Consider the following 14,362-nt stretch of genomic DNA (forward strand, 5'->3'; position numbering starts at 1 on the left):
ATGGTATGTATTTAATTAGTGTTTTTCTTATATTGCAGTTTGATTTGGTTTGGTTCGGTTAGTAAAATCAAAACCGCAAACCGAACAAAATCATGCGGTTGCGTAAAAAAATGATCTGAATACATCCGAACTAAATGCTGTTTTGGTTTGGATTGGTTCAGTTCTTTGACTATTTTCATCCGTCGGTCCTCACCTTTAATTGCGATTAGGGAAGACCTTGTCAAGAATAGATTTGATATTTCTTCTTATAGATTTTCTTAGTTTGCTTTGAGGGTTAGCTTCGGTCCCCCTCTTTTTATACATCTCTTTTCCTTTTTAATATATTTTGGATTTAAGCCTCCTCGGAAACATCAATTTTAAAAAAATCTCAAATTGATTTTTATCTTTTTTATTTGGGGGTTCAATGAATGTATGCACATTGGATTTTTTTTAAAAGAAAATATTTAGTGATTTGCTGTGTAATATATTTTTAATTATATCTTGATAAAAGGAACTTTTTTTGACAAATAGTCGGGCCAGAAATTCACCTTTTAAAGTGAATATAACTGAGGTATTAATTCGGAATTTGAACCTCAACCACTGCATATATTATTTAATGACCCTACCAATTGAACTAAGTCAACAGGGACATATGAACTTTTTTTTTTTTAAAGTATACATATATGTAATTAAACATGTATTATTTATCTAGTTTATATTATTTTTTAAATTGTTTATTAACTTTTTCTAGAATAAATATACTGTTTTAAAATATTACATTGATTTTAAAAATATTGAATATTTTTAATATCATATTGACTTTTGCCTATAATTTAATATCATATTGACTTCTCAAATTGGTTTTTTATCTTTTTGATTTGGGGCTTTGATGAATGTATGCACATTCGATTTTTTTTTTTTAAGGAAAATATTTAGTGATTATTTAATTATTAATTATATCTTGATAAAAGGAACTTTTTTTGGCAAATAGTCAGGCCAGATATTCACCTATTAAGGTGAATATAATTTGGGGTTTGAACCTCAACCCTTGCATATATTATTTAATATCCTTACCAACTTAGTTAAGTCAACAAGGACATATGTGGCAACGCCATATGAGAAATAAAATATATAATCTAAAGGAAAAATCAATGTCTATGCACTAGTGTTGCTTAATCAATCAACAACGAACATAAAACCTTGTTAAAAAAAATAACAAGGTGGTTTGTCGATTTGGATCGATGGTGTCGTTGTTATGAAGATGGATTTTGTTGTTGCGCTGGATGTTGTTGTTGTTGCAAATATGGATTCTTTAAGGTGACATTGATTGTTGTTGTGGCGAAAGTGGTTGTTGTTTCAATTGTTATTGTTATCGGTGGTTTTTCAAAGGTTGTTGGTTTGTGTTGGTTCTTGACGTTGTTGTTTGAGGGTTGTGTGCGAGCAACTGATTGTAGGTGGTGGAAGTTGTTTTTTGTGACAGCTTGTGATGTTGGGTGAGGGTTTTGGGTACAACTTTTGTTTTCCTTTGTATGTTGCTCCCCAAAACTCCTAGTCTAGCATTCCTTGTGCTGGTTAGGACTCATTGTGATTTTAATAAATTCAATTTTAGCTTCTTCAAAAGAAAAAACAAGGACATATGAACTATATTTTTTTTTAAAAAGTATACATATATGTAATTAAAAATTTATTATTTTATATTATTTTTTAAATTGTTTATTAACTTTTTCTAGAACAGATTTATTGTTTTAAAATATTACATTAATTTTAAAAATAATGAATATTTTTAATATCATATTGACTTTTGCCTATAATTTAATATCATATTGACTTTTGACTATAAATAAGGTTATATATTAATGTAAATTTGCTAACACCTTAAAATATACCTAGCTCTTCTAAACAAAAAAAATATCCCTTATTACAACCAGATTCTCAATTGTATCTCCCTGATCAGGAACAAGTTTGATCCAGAATCATGAATATCATCCTTCTGATGTATGTCATCATACTCGCAGGTTTGTTTATATTCATTCATTATTTAATATTATCTTGTTATGAGTGCAACACTTTCATTCTTTAAATTTAAAGTATAATTTTGGTTATGAGTGAGTAGCTATAAGATAACAAAATTAGTGATCAATTAATTTTGGTTATGTATAATTTTCATTGATAAAATATATTAGATAAACTATAAATGGATGTTTTAGAAAGTATACTTTAAATTTAGATTGAAATTTTTTAAAATTGGAAAAAATATATTTATAATTAAATTTGTTCTATTGATCCACACCCACAAAGTAAATCTCACAATGAGTTTACCAACATTATATTTGCTTTGATCGAAAGTGGACTCAGATCTCATGTTCATGCTTTATGAGTAAAAAAAAAAAATTGATTCGGAGGTAAAATCCCGTTAAAGGTAGTCAGCCAAGTTCTCGAGCAAAGATTACTAGATTAATCATTTACAAAGTCAATAGATACTTTGCACCAATAAGATAGCTAAAAAAACAAAAATTTAATTTATAAATTATATCAAACATATATGCACATATAATTGCAACCATCACTCTTTATGTATATTCTTCTAATATAAATAAATTTTTTTATTACATTTCTATTATTATTATTATATTTTCTTCCTTTTAATTATCTCATTTTCAATTGTTAATTTTAATTTCTTTAATTTAATTATTTCCTTAATTCAGTCCCACATGATTGAATAAAATAAATTTTAGGTATTTAATGCTTTTTTATCATAAAAAAAAAAACATTTCTCTTATGGCGTGGTAATGGTACAATTATTTGAGCTAATGTAATTTTAGAGAGTGATTCAAAATTTTCATAGTAAATTTCATTGTTTGAATGATAAATTTCGATAAATTTTAAAATGAAGGAATTAAATGAAGTATTTTGTCAAATCAAATTTAAGAAATTCCAAATAGTGATATTTAAAAAATAAAAAGTCGGCTGGGTCTATATTAAATTTCAAAGTTTTGCACATTGATCCACATTTTACATAATTTCAAATTTCAAATTATTTGATCAAAATCTTTTAAAAATATCATTTTTGGATCAATTTTCATTACATCTTTACACTTTTATCCCAAAACTTTAAAAATTTATAAAATAATCAAATAAAGTTTAAAAATGAATTTTTTATTGTTTATCCAAACAAAAAAATAATAAAAAATTCAATTAAAACATTATATAAATTGTTAGAATTCTAATTTCTTTAAATCTTCCAATTATCTCATCCTAACACTTTTTTCCTTCATCTTTAACTAATGTTCAAGAGACACTAACTAGCATTACCGTTAAAACAATATCAAAGAATATATCTATATTAAACTAACAAAAAGACATGCAACTACAGGTATTGAAGCTGAGGCATTATCTTATGATTACACTGCGAACATTGAAGTGAGTTATCTCTCTAATGTTTATTTCTGTTTTTGAGGATTTGAGAGTCACATACGGTATATTACATTACATGGAATTATATTCCCCCTAACTTTGTGTGTTACTTGTTTTCAACCTCAGTGTTTGACAATCCCACAGAAGCCTCAGTACAATGGAGGAATAATTCAAAACCCAGAAATAAATGATGGACTACAGGGATGGACATCATTTGGGGAATCAAAAATACAACATAGAGAATCATTAGGTAACAAATATGTGGTAGCTCATAGCAGAAATCAACCATATGATAGTGTCTCCCAAAAGATTCACCTTCAAAAGGGGATGTATTATACTTTATCTGGTGAGATTTATTGTCATAAATTAAAGTTTAACTTTGATATATTGTAAACAAATCCTCCCTCCGTCCTTAAATAAATGACCTAGTTGACTCTGACACACATACCAATGCATATGTTTTATATTTGATATCTTCAATTCTCTACTAAAAAAAATTATAAAAATTTAATATTTTAAAAATACTCATCGAGACGAATCCAACAACATCTTACATGATATTATTTATCTTTGTGAATTAGTAGAAAAGTATGATCAAAGTATATCAAGTCAATAATGCATATTGTCAACTAGGTCATTTATTAAGGGACGGAGGGAGTAATATGCACTAATTTATAGTTATAGGTAGTTATGAATAAAATCAAACGCTTTTGAATTGTGCAGCTTGGTTACAAGTGAGTAATGGAAATGTTCCTGTAACAGCAGTAGTTAAAACAAATGAAGGATTTAAATTTTGTGGTGTCATTTTTGCGGAATCTAACTGTTGGTCTATGCTTAAGGGTGGTTTCATAGCAGATACATCAGGGGAAGCTGAGCTCTACTTTGAGGTACTTAAGTATGGTTCTTCATAATTGTATTTTTGTACTATTATTCGAATGATAAATAAGGATATTATATTCATTACTGATTAATTCTCCAAATTATAATACATCTGTAAAATGTTGTATCATGTAGAGTAATAATACTTATGTGGAAATTTGGATAGACAGTGTATCCTTACAACCATTCACAGAACAACAATGGAAGTCGCATCAAGATCAAAGCATTGAAAAGGTAAACAACTAACTATTCATAGGATTTCTCACTTAGAACCAAGTTTAATTTTAATTAACATGGCATGCAGGAACGAAAGAGAAAGGTATTAGTCCAAGCACTAGACGAACAAGGACACCCTTTACCAAATGCGAGCATATATATTACATTGAATAAACCAAAGTTTCCATTTGGAAGTGCAATAAATAGTAACATTATTAACAACCGTGCGTATCAAGATTGGTTCTCATCTAGGTTCACAGTTACAACATTTGAAAATGAAATGAAATGGTACACAAATGAATACGCACCAGGAAAAGATAACTATTTCCAAGCTGATCAAATGCTACAGTTTGCAAAATCACACAATATTACTGTTCGAGGACACAATATATTTAATGATGATCCTAAGTATCAACCAAAATGGGTTTATTCACTCTCCCCAAACCAGCTTAATTTAGCAGTCCAAAAAAGAATGAATTCCGTTGTGGGAAGATACAAGGGCCAAGTTATTGGTTGGGATGTTGTTAATGAAAATCTCCATTTCTCATTCTTTGAAGGTAAACTTGGACAAGATTTTTCAGCCAAAGCATTTAACAAGGTTCATAATATTGATCCACAAACGACCTTATTTATTAATGAGTTTAACACAATTGAGGATAGTAGAGATGGTTTATCATCTCCATCAAATTACATCCAGAAAATCAAACAAATTCAAAGTGTGAATAGGCAATTGCCGCTTGGAATTGGTCTGGAGTCTCATTTCTCTTCTCTCCCTCTCAACTTTCCTTACATGAGAGCTTCCATTGATACCCTTACTGCTTCTCGTTTGCCAATATGGATTACAGAATTAGATGTTGCAAGCCAACCTAATCAGGTAATTAATGTCAATAACACCAATATTTGTTTTTCTATTTATTTATTCATTTATGACTTGGATTTTTATTTTATTTTTTTCTAATTAAGCTTTTCCATTCGTGATTTGAGTAGGTACAATACTTGGAGCAAGCTCTTAGAGAGGCACACTCTCACCCAGGGGTTCAAGGTATTGTAATGTGGACAGCATGGACACCGCAGGGTTGCTATAAGATGTGTTTGACAGATAACAATTTCAAAAATTTACCAACAGGGGATGTTGTTGACAAACTAATATCTGAGTGGGGGAAAGCACAAGTTTTAGGGACGACAGACCAAAATGGACTACTTGAGTTGTCCCTTTTTCATGGAGATTACAAAATACAAATTAATCACCCTATCAAGAAGAATTACTCTATCATTCATCACATGCAAGTGCTTCCAAAAGAAGATTATTCCAATAAAACAACACAATTGATACAACTTCTTGTTTAGTTGATTTTTCATGTTACACATGTGGTTTATGATAAATAAAAGACTTATATTTCTCTATCATTATTTGTTTGTTGTCTTACTCTCTAGTAACTAGTTGATGATGCGTGAAAATAGTATGGTTTTTTAAGATTTTATGACAGGTAGTCATCACAATTCACAACATTTTACTCAAATTGACAACAAACTGCTTTGCACTTTCACATAATTAACGCACCCATCATAATTCATTCCAAAATCACTTAATTGGACTAGCTTTCATTCGAGTATCTAGACATTGGATAATCATAATTCTGCTGCTGTCCATTTAAGACTAACAACTTGGGAAATGTTAGCCACTACTACTTCAGAATCCATTTAAAAACTAACAGGTCCAAAGCCATAACATTGACTTCTATGAGTGATATTTATAATACTAGTAGTATGTTACTACAATATGGTTTGTTTCCACACAAGACCAAAATAGGAGCGCACGATCTCATGCAATCTTCAAATCAATAATCAATACTCGATAGGTAGGACCCTTGTTTTGTGCTTTGTCTATAACTCTATGGTCAGCCCAAGACAGCTACAAAAAACATGTCCTCTTCATACCACATCTATTTTGTTTTCAAAGTTTCTAATCTAAATATGTTAATTAATTTCAGACCAAACAAAATCAACAATATCTGCAGATACCCTACTACATAATAATTGATGAAAAAAAGTGTTGCTCATTTTTACTAAATGAAAAAATGGCAAAAGAAATTCAAATGACAGCTAGCAAGAGTCAATGGTGACTGATACACGAGCTCAACTACATGGTTAATTAATTGAAACACGTGGCAGGTGTTGTTCTTGTAGTAGTATTTTTTTTCCTCACCACAACTTTAATTTTTTTGTGAAATGCCATTTATATCACTCTTCTCTTTTGCCTTTAATTCGATCACCTACATCCTGAGGTAAAAAGGGGGACCTAAGTAAGGAAGAAGGGGGCATATGTTTTTTTTTTCTGTCCTTAATTTCCCCCTATTTCTCTCTCTCTGATCATAGAGACAGTCACGCTCATAATGTACATATAGATGCAGCAGAGAAACTCTTTCTCTCTCTCAAATTATTATAACAAGCCCATTTTGTGTGTTTTGATTTTAGAGATTTAGGAGCTGGATTTTGGAATCACCACTCCCTTCCACACCATGTGTGTTTCTGTCACAAATATTGTTATTTTGTTGTAACTTGAAACCAATTTCCCAAGAAGAAAAGTTCAAACCATTTTCATCATGTGTTGGTCTTCAATTCATCATTCTATTCACTAGCCATTGCAATGATTCCAAGTTCCAACCATGACAAGAGTATTGGATCCCACTTCACCCATGCTCAATAACTGCTAAATTCTATGACTATGTCAATGAGTAACCCAAGAAAGTAAGTAGTAGTTAGAAAAGAAAATTACTACTAGTACATGCATGCTTTTGTTTATAGTTATACTATACAATAGGATCAAAATTAAATACTACTATTATATTATATTATATATAAAAAGTTACTACCTTACATTATGTACTTATTTTTGTTTGCTTGTTCATTCAGTTATTGACTGTTTGTTTAATAATGTGTATGCAGTTTTAACAATATAGAAAGCAAGAAATCATAGAGAAACTCAAAGAATGGTTATTTTTGGTGTTTGGTTACTGGGATGATTTCACGTGAGAGTTCTGCCACTGTGTCCGTGAGTTTTGCAAAACCCGAATGAACAGTTTCGAGAAACCAACATTAACCAAACCACTTTAACCACAGTAAGTGTCTCCATTTTCATGGACTCATTGCCTCACATACACTTCCATGCCAATAATGTTCTGCTCAATGAATCAAAATGTGAAGAAGCAACTACCAATTGTAGATCTCAAGAGTTAAGTAGGTGAATCAAATCAACCCCTACCCAACCACATGCATTAAACAATTTCGATATCTTCCACACAAATTAACAATAGCTTATTGTTAACAAAAACCAAATTAGCTTAAACATACACCTAATTACTAGCTACTACTAGTACTATACTAGCTCTGGTGTTGTTGGGTCCATTTTGTTGTTCATCCTAAAATGGAGAAACTCTCATTCTCTTCTTTGTTTTCCATCACATTTTTACTATGTCTGATCTTGTCTCTTCAACCATCAAGATCACAAAAAGACGATTCACAACCACTTCTCGCACTCAAATCCTCCGTAGATATTCACAACAAACTGCCATGGCCAGAGAAGAAGAACGATGATGTTTGCACTTGGGTGGGAGTTAAAGATTGTTACAAAGGCAAAGTTAGAAAGCTAGTACTCGAATATTTCAACTTAACTGGGAAATTAGATTCAAACATTTTAAACCGTTTGGATCAACTTCGAGTTCTTAGTTTCAAAGGAAACTCGCTTTCGGGTCAAATTCCTAATCTTTCAAATCTTGTTAATCTCAAATCTCTATATCTTAATGATAATGATTTCTCCGGTCAGTTTCCGGTTTCTGTTTCCGTTCTTCACCGTGTTAAAGTTATTGTTCTGTCTGGTAATAGAATCTCCGGCGAGATTCCGGCGTCGTTGGTTAAGGTTCCGCGGTTGTATGTTCTCTACTTGCAAGATAATTTGTTCACCGGTTCGGTTCCTCGTTTTAATCAAACTGGTTTGAAGTACTTGAATGTGTCGAATAATAAACTCTCCGGCGAGATTCCGGTCACGGCGGCGTTGAACCGGTTCAATGCGTCGTCGTTTTCAGGAAACTTAGAGTTATGTGGAGAACAGATCCACCGAAAATGTAAAAGCAGCACAGTGTTACCGCCGTTGGCGCCGTCGCCGTCGGTGAGTCCCATTGGAGGGAACGGGAAAACGACGTCGTCAAAATCAAACCGTACGAAGTTGATTAAGATAATTGGAGGGAGTGTTGGTGGATTAGTGTTGTTAATATGCTTAATTATAATCATGTGGTTAATTTGCAAGAACCGTAGGAAAAGGGTGGGATCCTCTGCAGCAAGGAGAGGGAAGAGTAGTGTTGACGTGGCGGAAGGAGAGAATGTGGTTGGTGGAGAAGGAGAGGGTAGAGGAAGTAATTATGAAGCAAAACAAGGTGGATTTGCTTGGGAGAGTGAGGGTATAGGGAAACTGGTGTTCTGTGGAGCAGGGGATAGGGAAATGGGGTATAGTTTAGAGGATTTATTGAAGGCTTCAGCTGAGACATTAGGGAGGGGTATTATGGGAAGTACGTATAAAGCAGTGATGGAATCAGGTTTTATTGTTACTGTGAAAAGGTTGAAAGATGCTAGGTACCCTGGTTTAGAGGAGTTTAGGGCACATATAGATTTACTTGGTAAGCTAAGACATCCTAATTTGGTCCCACTTAGGGCTTACTTTCAAGCTAAAGAAGAACGTCTTCTTGTTTATGACTACTTTCCTAATGGCAGCCTCTTCTCTCTTGTTCATGGTATGTATCTCTTCTATTTTACTTTAATTTTACAAGCTAAAAATGAGAATTGTTGTTGACACATATGTATTGGCTGAGAAACACGAGTAATTTATCCAAATGCCCCTCGGCAATTAACTGCCGAATTATGGAACCGGCTACAATTAACTACCGAGGAAAACTTCGGCAGTAAACTACCGAGGAAAACTAAAAACTTCAGCAATTAACTGCCGAGGAAACCTCAAACCTGTTTTTTCTTTTTTTCAGAGAAAAACCATAAATTGTCATTAATAATATTTATTGATTTTGAATGTTTCAATTATTATTTTGTACGTTTCAAACAATTGCAGTATTATATTTATGCATATAAAAAAAGATTAAAAAAAAAAATGAAGTTTTCAGTTTTCATAGTTAACTGCAGTCGGTTCCATAATTCGGCAGTTAACTACCGATGGGCATTTTGGTAAACTACTCGTGTTTCTCAGCCAATACATATATGTCAACAGCAATTCTCAACACGAATACAAACATGCACACGACACATACACTAACACATGAATATTGCTAATAATTTGAAAAAATGACATGATTTAATGTAATTATATGTGTCAATGTAAGGTCGTATCGGTGTAGAACACCGACGCGTATCCAACATTGTGACACGTTTAATCCGAAGTGTGTTTGTGCTTCGTATACAAATAATTTTGCAATGTCAATGAGTTTTGTTATTTTTTTTTAGACAATTAGAGTGTAGTATCTTTTTATATGAAATGTGGTATATAACAAGAGTGACAAGCACCATATAAAAACTCACGGACAAGCAGAATTATCGAAGATCTCAAGATCTAATTTAGATAGAATATTCAGTCTTATTAATTTTGACATTATCAATTGAGATGGAAGTATATCTAACAAACAAGTAGAAAATGAATTGAAATCATACAACTATCATTATATGTATAATTTAGATCCTGAAAAGGTGGGCTGAGTGTGTCCTAATCCTAAAAGTAGATAATCTTTTGGCAACGGGTCCGGCTGTGATGTAGAGTATCCAATAATATCTATGCGCTAAATCTTTCCCTCTCCCACAGGTTGACGTTGATTTAGTTCAATAGAGAGAGATTAGATTAGAGATAGAGACAAAATGTGTTGCTTTCATGACGAACAGTTTAACGCAATTAAAGTGTTTTAGGAAGGTGCATATGTGTGATCGGAATCTGACAACTCATTTATGAATGTGACCCCATGTTAGTGTTGTCCCACTCAACCATTGTGAAAAATTAAAGAGAGGGTTGAACACGATTTTGTGCTTTGTATAGCCACGTACTTCTATGGTGGTCTATGACGAACTTTCGTAAATCATGATAACATTTTTGGCAAAATTACAACATTAATCTCTTAGCTTAATTTACATTTTTCTCCTTTTTTTTACTTAATTATTTATGGGTTTAATTGCACTTTTGGATCCCTATCTTTTCAAAAGTTGCGGTTATGGATCCCTAACTAATTTAAATACAAAACAACCCCCTATGTTTTGACTCTTTGGCAGTTTTGGACCCCCAAGGCAAAAAAAAAAAAATATATATATATATATATATATATTGACACGTGGCACCTCACTTAGGGTGCCACGTCCGTGTTGACCGAGTCAACAATGGACTTTAGGATCCCTATCTTTGACTGGGGGTCCATTGTTGACTCGGTCAACGCTGACGTGGCACCCTAAGTGAGGTGCCATGTGTCAATATATATATATATATATATTTTTTGCCTTGGGGGTTCAAAACTGCCAAAGGATCAAAACATAGAGGGTTGTTTTGTATTTAAATTAGTTAGGGGTCCTTAACCGCAACTTTTAGAGATATGAGTCCAAAAATGCAATTAAGCCTTTTTTATGTTATGAAATGTCAATAATGTTATTTTTTATAAAAACAAAAAACTGAAGGAAAAGAACTCATCAACCTCATAAATAAACTTAAAAACTCATATTGCATTGGAAAAATCTCATAAAAAAACATTGACATTTTATAACATAAATGATTAATCGAAAAAAAAATATACAGAATAGATAATTGAATAAAAAAATATACATAAATGTTACCTGAAATTAAGTTAAAGAATAAATATGTAATTTTGCTTACATTTTTTAATTAAAATAAAATAACATTAAAATATTCAAACAGTGTAACAAAAAAAAAAACATTCACTCGCAATTATGTCTAAAGTAGTAAAATTACATAATTCTTTCATCTGATTTTTCTAAATTATTCACCAACAATTATGTCTAAAGTAGTAAAATTACATAATTCATTCATCTGAATTTTCTTCCCTCCTTTTCTCTATAGCCCACCACTGTAATATCTGTCCCACAGAAGCGGGGTACATAAATTAGCTAGACTTGCATTATAGATCAAATGCATCTAAAGGTCCTTTAAGTTTTTCGTTTTTCTTAAAGTGGTCCTTTAAGTTTCAAAAATCTCAAACAAGTTCTTTTAGTTTTTGAATCATTTCAAACAAGTCTTATTGTAGATACCATAGTTGGTAATTGCTTTCTTGAACTCATCTTTGGTATCAAATCTGGCTCCTAACACCCACTTAAAATTAGTCATCTTTTTAGGCATGACAAATGGTGGATAATGCTCTTTGTTGCTATCATCTGAATCATCACCATCATCCTCTAAAAGGATTTGTTTGAAACGATTCAAAAACTAAAAGGACTTGTTTGAGACTTGTTAGATACCATAGTTGGTAATTGCTTCCTTGAACTCATCTTTGGTATCAAATATGGCTCCTAACACCCACTTAAAATTAGTCATCTTTTTAGGCATGACAAATGGTGGATAATGCTCTTTGTTGCTATCATCTGAATCATCACCATCATCCTCTAAAAGGATTTGTTTGAAACGATTCAAAAACTAAAAGGACTTGTTTGAGACTTTTGAAACTTAAAGGACTTGTTTGGGGAAAACGAAAAACTTAAAGGACTTGTTTGGGAAAAACGAAAAACTTAAAGGACCTTTAGATGCATTTGACCTACATTATATGATAATTGGATCATTGTGATTATGTCTGAATGCTTTTATTCAAAATTTTATTTTCAAAGTCCATGATATAGGTGATTTGGATCAGGGAGCAATCCACTCATTCCCACAGTCAACAACTCCATGGTCATTGGATTGTTACGATTTCAAGCTTTGTAATTTAGTTTTTTCTTTACAAAAACAACCAAAATTTGCATGAAAATGTAGACCATTTGATTTTGATCCAATGACCACATATACAGTGATTGCGAGAATATGTGGATTGCAGACAACAGACAATCCAAACCCTGAAATGACACCGTTTGATTTTTATATTATGTTATGGTATTTGAAATGTTTATACCAGTAGCAAAGAATTTTTTTGAGGCGAAGTTCCAATAGTAAAATTCTTAAGCACGATAAATTTGATTTCTTTGTGATATTGTTCTCTTATTTTTTTTCCTAAGTAAAGGTAAAGAAAAGAAATATATGTTGGACACAGAAAAGTGTGTTTCCTTCCTCAACTGTTTATATTAAAAGATATAGATATTTATAAAGGAAAAGTGTTATTCTTTTTGCTGGATAATGCAAAAAAGTTAGCATAAAGCATAAGCATTATACCTAACCATGGAACGATCCTCTTGTTCATTAATGTAAAAGATGAGATAAAAAAATTTGTGGCAGCGCATTTAACAAATCAACAACTTTTCCCTTAGAAATAATAATGGTGGAATCATATTATCCAAGAGTAGAAAGTAACCAATCATGAAACCCGAATAATAAAATTAAAGTAACCAATCATGTCCCTCAAAAATAAAAAATTTAAGTAACCAATCATGTCAATTACCAGGATCGTCACGTGTATTTTGCTGTGTTTTTCTTTAACACACGTACTGTGTTTTGCTTTGTTTGTTTAATTTATTTAATTTAATGCCAGTGACCATTTTAGTCTTTATGCAGGTTTATCATATTTTGTCCTTTGTATAAGTGGTGTATAGTTTCATGACACGATTTAAATTATTTATATATCATGTGCTAGTACTAGTATTGAGAAATCTGTAGAAAAACCTACCTTGATTACAATTAATAATTTATTGTGTTTAATTATAGATGCAATTATTAACAACTCAATCAACAATATCTTTTGCTGAGAAAGTAATTTGAAAAATGTCTGCATTTTGACATTGCTTTGACAAAATTAATGACTATAATGCAGGAACCAAAACATCTAGCGGAGGAAAGCCTCTTCACTGGACATCATGTCTTAAAATTGCAGAAGATCTAGCAACAGGCCTTCTCTATATCCACCAAAACCCCGGCATGGCTCATGGAAATCTGAAATCTTCCAATGTGTTACTTGGTGCCGACTTTGAGTCCTGTCTCACTGATTATGGTCTCACTGTGTTCCTTAATCCCGACACAATGGAGGAACCAAGTGCCACTTCTTTTTTCTATAGAGCACCCGAGTGCCGCAGTTTTCAACGGCCACAAACTCAACCTGCCGATGTATACAGCTTTGGTGTCCTTCTCCTCGAGCTTTTGACTGGCAAAACACCCTACCAAGACCTTGTTCAGGCACATGGTTCGGATATACCTAGATGGGTTCGGTCGGTACGTGAAGAAGAGACCGAGTCTGGGGATGATCCTGCCTCATCAGGCAATGAAGCTTCTGAAGAGAAGCTTCAGGCTCTATTGAACATTGCAATGGCATGTGTTTCAGTAGTGCCAGAGAATAGGCCTACAATGAGAGAAGTTCTAAAGATGATAAGAGATGCAAGAGGAGAAGCTCATGTCTCATCTAATAACAGTAGTGATCATTCACCTGGTAGATGGTCAGATACAGTTCAAAGCTTGCCAAGGGATGAACATCTTAGCATATAATTGGAATTTTTTATTTTTAATGCATTCTGATTTTTCTTGAATTGGTAATTGAATATTGATTTCGGACATGCGTAGATGATAATGCTGTAAAGACATACATTCTTAATCTCTTGCTTTGTGAGTACATGTTGGTTAGAGGTAAATTAGTGGATATGGATTCATATCAAAGATTCAGCTTGCAAAAGACGTGGAGTGCAATCCTTTCAGGTT

General features: G+C 32.3%; 2 protein-coding genes across 2 annotated transcripts; both read left to right on the forward strand.

Annotated features, from left to right (window-relative positions):
• The first annotated feature begins 1,866 nt into the window (after positions 1-1,866).
• Positions 1,867-5,895, forward strand: LOC25492810 (endo-1,4-beta-xylanase 5). Its single transcript, XM_013601050.2, has 7 exons — positions 1,867-1,994; positions 3,353-3,399; positions 3,520-3,739; positions 4,117-4,280; positions 4,408-4,506; positions 4,577-5,362; positions 5,476-5,895. The coding sequence occupies exons 1-7, from the start codon at positions 1,955-1,957 to the stop codon at positions 5,833-5,835; spliced, it is 1,716 nt and encodes a 571-aa protein (XP_013456504.1). The 5' UTR covers positions 1,867-1,954; the 3' UTR covers positions 5,836-5,895.
• Positions 5,896-6,728: 833 nt separating this feature from the next.
• On the forward strand, positions 6,729-14,362 carry LOC25492811 (inactive leucine-rich repeat receptor-like serine/threonine-protein kinase At1g60630). The gene is made up of 3 exons (XM_013601051.3): positions 6,729-7,236; positions 7,435-9,272; positions 13,488-14,362. Exons 2-3 carry the CDS (start codon positions 7,913-7,915, stop codon positions 14,150-14,152), a joined length of 2,025 nt encoding a protein of 674 aa, XP_013456505.1. The 5' UTR covers positions 6,729-7,236; positions 7,435-7,912; the 3' UTR covers positions 14,153-14,362.

Source organism: Medicago truncatula, chromosome 4 (assembly GCF_003473485.1).
Source record: "Medicago truncatula cultivar Jemalong A17 chromosome 4, MtrunA17r5.0-ANR, whole genome shotgun sequence".
Taxonomy (NCBI): Eukaryota; Viridiplantae; Streptophyta; class Magnoliopsida; order Fabales; family Fabaceae; genus Medicago; species Medicago truncatula.

Excerpts from the sequence above, each read along its gene's own strand:
- LOC25492811 (XM_013601051.3), top strand. The coding sequence starts at position 7,913 with ATGGAGAAACTCTCATTCTCTTCTTTGTTTTCCATCACATTTTTACTA. Across the intron at positions 9,273-13,487 it reads CCTCTTCTCTCTTGTTCATG|GAACCAAAACATCTAGCGGA; the intron begins GTATGTATCTCT and ends ACTATAATGCAG.
- LOC25492810 (XM_013601050.2), top strand. The coding sequence starts at position 1,955 with ATGAATATCATCCTTCTGATGTATGTCATCATACTCGCAG. Across the intron at positions 1,995-3,352 it reads GTATGTCATCATACTCGCAG|GTATTGAAGCTGAGGCATTA; the intron begins GTTTGTTTATAT and ends ATGCAACTACAG. Across the intron at positions 3,400-3,519 it reads ATTACACTGCGAACATTGAA|TGTTTGACAATCCCACAGAA; the intron begins GTGAGTTATCTC and ends TTTCAACCTCAG.